A 6,508-nucleotide genomic window follows, 5' to 3' on the forward strand; every position below is an offset into this window, starting at 1 on the left:
AAGTAAAAGAAGGTGGTGTAAAGGCATGCACTCTAACTGAATGTAGGATATATCTTAATTATAATAAAAGACGTCACGCAGTGAATGTAAATGTAAATGTATCCAACTTCACAAACGTGACGTATCTTTGTATATGCATACCTTTCTCTACTTTGTACTTATACATATATTGAAGTAATACGAGAGAGAGAGAGAGAGAGTGAAAATAGTAAGAGAGAGAAAATTAGTAAGAGACAAAAAAATGTCACGAGACAGCGACATTGTGCATTTATGAAACCTTGAAAAAAAAACTCTGAACCCTAATTATCTCTTTGTTGTTGCGGCTGTATAAATAAGACATTGTTTTGAAGAATGTGTCGGAAAAAGTGAAAGTGATCATCTTCTTCTTTGATAGATAAGAATCCTAGACGAGGTATAATTAAGTGAATCTTAGTCAAGGATCATGTCTCACATCGCTGTTGAGAGGAATCGAAGAAGACAAATGAACGAGCACCTTAAATCCCTTCGTTCTTTAACTCCTTGTTTCTATATCAAAAGGGTAACTTTCATGTGATCTCCTCTTGATCACCTCATTTCTCAATTCCAATTCATTATTATTTCTCTTAATTTGAAAGAGGTTTGGTGCTTTTTCATGTTGAACCATAGGTGCTTTCTTTGTTTCGTAAGTTTCAAAGGTCTAATTCTAGCTAGAATCATATAATATTGGGGATTCACATGCAATTGAACAATCTCATATAGTTTATTTTCTAAGAAGCAAATAAAAAACCTTGTGCGGGAGCACAGATTTTAGAGACGGATAGGATCATGCATGTAAAACTGTATATTCCAAACTCACTAATTTTGGAAAAATATGTTATGATCATATCGTGATCATATTTGGTCCAATTCTCATAATCTTGTATATGTGTTTATGCATATAATATATATTTCTCTCTGTTAACTTCTAAAAACAGATCTTAGCCGCATGCATCAATCCTATTGAATAATATGGTCTTGTTTTCAATAATTGATCCGTATTAGGGAGATCAAGCTTCGATAATTGGAGGAGTGATAGAGTTCATCAAAGAGCTGCAGCAATTGGTCCAAGTTCTTGAGTCCAAGAAACGTAGAAAGACAATAAACCGACCTTCTTTTCCTTATGATCACCAAACAATTGAGCCATCCATTTTAGCCGCCTCCACCACCCGGGTACCGTTTAGTCGAATCGAGAATGTAATGACCACGAGTACTTTCAAGGAGGTAGGAGCATGCTGCAACTCTCCTCATGCTAACGTAGAAGCCAAGATCTCAGGCTCTAACGTTGTACTGAGAGTTGTCTCTAGGCGAATCGTGGGCCAGCTCGTGAAGATCATCTCTGTCTTGGAGAAGCTATCTTTTCAGGTTCTCCACCTCAATATTAGTAGCATGGAGGAGACGGTCTTATACTTTTTCGTTGTTAAGGTACATATCTACATCTATATATCTTAGTCTAAATGGTTGTTCTACTGATTAGACTAACATATGTAGATCCATAGTTATAAGCGCAACGTATATATAATTGATCATAGAACGTTTATATGAGTATTTGTTTTTAACGTCGTCACAATAAAATTTACATGTGCAGATAGGACTGGAGTGTCACTTAAGCTTGGAGGAACTAACTCTTGAAGTTCAGAAAAGCTTTGTACCTGAAGGAATCATCGTCTCTACCAATTAAGACCAAAATTCTACATGTACTACAGCGTGTATCGTGCTTTTGGGTTTAATTGTCATGTATCGTTACATGAGCATACGTTCGTGATACTTTGCCAGAAATAAGCTCCTCTAAACTTTTTTTTTTAGAAAACATTTACGTTTTACGTAGTTTGTTTTCGTATCTGATCTTGATCAAAGTTGTAATTTCCCATAAATAAATGATTACAGTTTTATGTTCTAATTAGTTTAATACCTAATGTAATTGTGTGTAGACGTATAGAATGTAATGTATAGATATACACAATCCTAACAGATTAGATTACTTGTTCTTGGAACAAAAACACAGTCCCTTGATTTAGACATTGACGACAAAGAAAAGATGTAGACATTTCGTGAACGATATATATGTCATCTTTCGGAGTTACGGTCTATGGTCTCTCTATAGCTTTCGCAGATCCGACTTATAGAGCTGGAAATCTCCGATAAAAAAGTCTGGAATTTCTCATTCTAAAATCATTTTAAGTTTTTGGAGTACAAGTTAACTATGGACTCATACATTAATTAATATGGATGTTTTATACATCATTATGGACTTTACTCCATGGTTTAGACATCATTATGAGTTTAGACTATGTAATATACAAATATTTGGTAAGTTTGGTAAGCATATACCTACACACCGGACGTAAATTGTTTTAGAGATTTTTTTTTTTTATCTTTTGTAAAATTATGTAATAGAATAAAATTATATAAATATACAGTATATAATAAATGACCAAAGCCCAAGCCCCAAAGATGGGAAAGGGGAATTTGGTGAGGTGAAGGCTTACCTGCTTCTTGGTGATGGTTAAAGGTTACCCAATTCGTCACGTGGTGATACCAGAACCATGCATGTCTGCTGATTGTGACATTTTCATATATTCTCTTTCAATGTAAATATTGTTTTTAAGGATATCTTTTACCTATTTTTTCTTATAGATACGGACATCTTACTGCTTACACTAAAACTTTTCATTACCACATTTACTTGTTTACAGTATCATTTATCAAACAATTTTATTATAACAAACTTCTTTATTTAATTATTACTAAATAATAAAATTTCTGCGTCAAAAATTTAGTATTAATGTTTTTCCTGTAGAATTAACAAAATATCTATTTATTGTGAGGTAAACAAATATTATTTTACTTAAAAATAAACAATTTTACGTCTGATTATTGCTTTATGTGCAACACATAATAATTTAATAATTGACGCATGAACAAATTTATATCGACAACTGCATTATATATTTAAAAAGAAAAAAAATAGTGGATTGTCAAATTCACATGATAGAATCACGAAATGTGGCACACTCTGAGTTGTCAAATTCAATATATTATCAGTATGCTTACATCAATCCAATATAATAATATCCACATTGACCCAACCAAAAAAAAAAAAAATTCTCACTGCCATTCATTATTAATCTCACAGTTCCTTTCCAAATCTTCTTTATTATTTAATTTAATCCCATTTTAATATATGCTCGTGACGGCATTCGTGTCCTTTTGATTTGATTCTTCCTCTCGTCTGTCAACCTTTTGTTTAATCCTATGCTTAAAACCGAGACGAATATTTTAAATTTTGCCTTGAACAACAATTAATATGAGACTGAGAGCATGTAAATAAGTGAGCTAGTAATGAGTAAAACTTGTTGGATATATGGGTTGAAGTAGCGAGGTTGATGTTTTGTATCATTGGTTTCCACATTTTTACTTGTCACATATATGGCACCATATAATTATAACCGAATTAAATTGTGGAAATGTACATATGGTCAATGGGCCATGATGAGAGAAAGATAATAATACCAAATCAAAGTGTGGGAACTTTTGAAAACGGAGATTATCCAAACCACTAGACTGCTATAATAGTAGCACCCACTCCATTTAGTCTTTCTATACATTGTATTTACGAAATTTGTAGGGAGCGTGTGTCCCTGTAGAAAGAGAACTCCATGGGTTGGTTACACATTTTTCTTCTTGGAATTTAGAGTCAACGTCAATTGCAATTTGCATGATAAATCAATAATCAAATAAATAGTAGTATACCCTTAAAAAGGTACATTAACTGTAAAGATTAAAGTGTGTGTGTTTTAATTCATTAGTTTCCTCAGGAAATAATTAATTAATCAGGATTAAGTAGATATATATAGGAGATCAATTAACATGTGAGAATGCTTGTGGTTCAATTATTGATTTTGTTATCGAGTAGGACTATCAGTTTCTTGATCGATAGTTAAAGCGCTATTTGCTTGCTTCTGTCGTTATACCTTCACAAGAACCAATTTATTTTTTCTTCGATCATCATCAGAATTTTTAATCTTGAATTAATAACTGTTTTTGATGGAAAAAAAGACAAACATTTTCTCCCAAAATGTTTCATATTTATTCCTTAAATAAAATTAATAAATAGTGATATAGTATGAATTTTCTTAAACGCATATTCAACGTGAAGGGATATATGTATACACAACAACAAAACGGAATCTATACATCCATCATAAGTAGCATGCATACCAAGTGCAGTGACTGTACTAATTGCAAGGCCATTGTAATAAAGGGTACACACTGTATATATTCGTTATTCTTTTAAAACGAATCAAAAGAATAGCACTGTCTGTATTGATAGCACGTCAAAATTATGCTTGCACAGTTGCACGTACCATATTGACTGTAATTCTAAAATCATTTGTAATAGAGAATTAGGTATTATATACGTTTTTGTAATATATACAGATGGTGTAGCATGTTAGACTCTAGTTCACCCTCAGCCCCTCACCCAACAAACAACATTCAGACATTTATTAATGGAATACTTCTATACAGTGTACTAGAATATCGCATACAACTTCTAAAAAGTTTAAACCTAAGAATAGCAATAATTAGTACATACAGTTATTTTTTAAACGTCAATTAGTAGAAACAATAGTATAATACTCTCTCCGTTTCAAAATATAGGATGTTTTAAGCAAAGCACGCAAATTAAGAAGTCTTTACTTTTAACAAGTTCAACCAATCAGAAACAATACTGCATAATATAAAATATTAAATTAATCTAAAAGTTGCATTGAAATTTGAAAGCATCCTATATTATGAAACAACAAACTTCTCCAAAACATCTTATATTTTGAAACGGAGAGAGTACTATTGTTGAGTTTATGTGTTTAGTGGACAGCTGTGTGATTCAAAGGTTTTGTAACTGATGGGTCCTACGAAAGTCCTAGATGACTGAGCTCTTGAATCGACGGCTGAGATTCAGAGTTTAACATGAACACTCACAATGCTGAGTTGGCAACATATTTTTTGGATAACTGGAAAATGGGAGTTTCACCAAAAACTAATGATAGTGCATTTTAACATGTTGTAGTATATACTATTAATAAAAATTTTAACATAACATTTCAATCAAATTATCGGCAGAACAATTTAACTCAAGACTAGAGAGAATTGGCTGTGGCGATCTCTTTCGGAAAAGGATTGTTTTTAAAAAGGTACAATAGAAAACTATTGGTCCCAAAAGAGAAAAAAGTGAAAAGATGGGTTATTTTGTCAAATTGCTGTAAAGAGTTTTTGATTGGGAACAAGTAAGTAAAGTAAAAACTAAGGTTGAAGATAGATAGATAGACTTGGAGCTGCAACCAAACAAGAGATGAACAAATGTCGGATCTCGAGCTGCTCGCACACTTTGTCGCATTTCACTTTTTTATTTGTCTTCACTTTTCAACTCTTTTTCTTCTAAGCTCAACTAATTAAGTTGCGGAGATCTAAATAAATGCAAAATACAGAAATATACTGTGTATAGGATACCCTGAACACTGTTACTACTTCGTAGAAAGAAAAAAACCATTTACAGAAATTTCATTTGTTAGGCGACAACCTTGTAACTTGTAAAGAAAAAAAAATGAATTGTTTTCTAACTTCAGAAATACTAATAACAGAATACTCCATTTAATTTTATTTTCCTAGCTTAATTACACCACAAGAAAAATATACTATCGATGTCATATTAAATTGTTAATGCATGTGTTTTCCTCACATTTGTCTCCACATACGTGTATTTTGGTATTATGTATATCATTTTTTTTTCCAACTCGTGTATATTGTACGTATTTCAAATAAGTAACAGCTAGAAAACAAATATTTACACTATACATGAAAAAGTATTGAAGCGAAAAAGGAAATTGTAACGTAGTAAGCAGAATCTAGCTAGGCGAATCTAAATTCTGAGTTAATTAGTAAAGTTTGTGTGTTATGTAAAAAGCAAAAAAAGCATAGAAGATGAGACATATATATATATGCAGCAGCACTGAACAATTCTGGTGACGCTACACTTTAGCTCTGCCGCGCATAGCCTTCATTTAATTCCTTCAACTGTTCTACTCGGCCCCATCATCATCAATACATCATGCACGATCAATAATCAATACTATGATATACATACATCTCTTTTTTTTAAAAAAAAAAAAAAAAAGTCATCATATTCATATGGGCATTTGCATTTTGCAATAGTAATTACGTTTGATTTTTAGTTTTTGTCGATTAAAGTCATGATAATAATTGATTTGGTTGCAAATAGTGATTCGATAACTAATAGATAGTACTAGCTAGCAACAGTTACATCGGACGTGAATTGGTGATGGAGATTGATGACCAATTTTTTTACGTACTAGGAAGACTATATTATCTATGACCACGACCCAAAATTTTGGTTATTATTTTACAAAATTATAGTCATGAGTCGTTATATCAAATACTATTCTTTTTTCTTCCTTTTTAACTTTTGAATTTA

The 6,508-nt window shown here is 31.9% G+C and overlaps 1 protein-coding gene across 1 annotated transcript; it reads left to right on the forward strand.

Moving 5' to 3' along the window:
- Positions 1-355: 355 nt before the first annotated feature.
- On the forward strand, positions 356-1,918 carry LOC104744775 (transcription factor MUTE). The gene is made up of 3 exons (XM_010465876.3): positions 356-538; positions 1,021-1,440; positions 1,604-1,918. The coding sequence occupies exons 1-3, from the start codon at positions 443-445 to the stop codon at positions 1,694-1,696; spliced, it is 609 nt and encodes a 202-aa protein (XP_010464178.2). The 5' UTR covers positions 356-442; the 3' UTR covers positions 1,697-1,918.
- The last annotated feature ends 4,590 nt before the right edge of the window (positions 1,919-6,508 follow it).

This window comes from Camelina sativa, chromosome 15, assembly GCF_030686135.1.
Source record: "Camelina sativa cultivar CO46 ecotype springtype chromosome 15, ASM3068613v1".
Classification (NCBI taxonomy): domain Eukaryota; kingdom Viridiplantae; phylum Streptophyta; class Magnoliopsida; order Brassicales; family Brassicaceae; genus Camelina; species Camelina sativa.

Excerpts from the sequence above, each read along its gene's own strand:
- LOC104744775 (XM_010465876.3), top strand. The coding sequence starts at position 443 with ATGTCTCACATCGCTGTTGAGAGGAATCGAAGAAGACAAATGAACGAG. Across the intron at positions 539-1,020 it reads CTTGTTTCTATATCAAAAGG|GGAGATCAAGCTTCGATAAT; the intron begins GTAACTTTCATG and ends GATCCGTATTAG. Across the intron at positions 1,441-1,603 it reads TATACTTTTTCGTTGTTAAG|ATAGGACTGGAGTGTCACTT; the intron begins GTACATATCTAC and ends TTACATGTGCAG.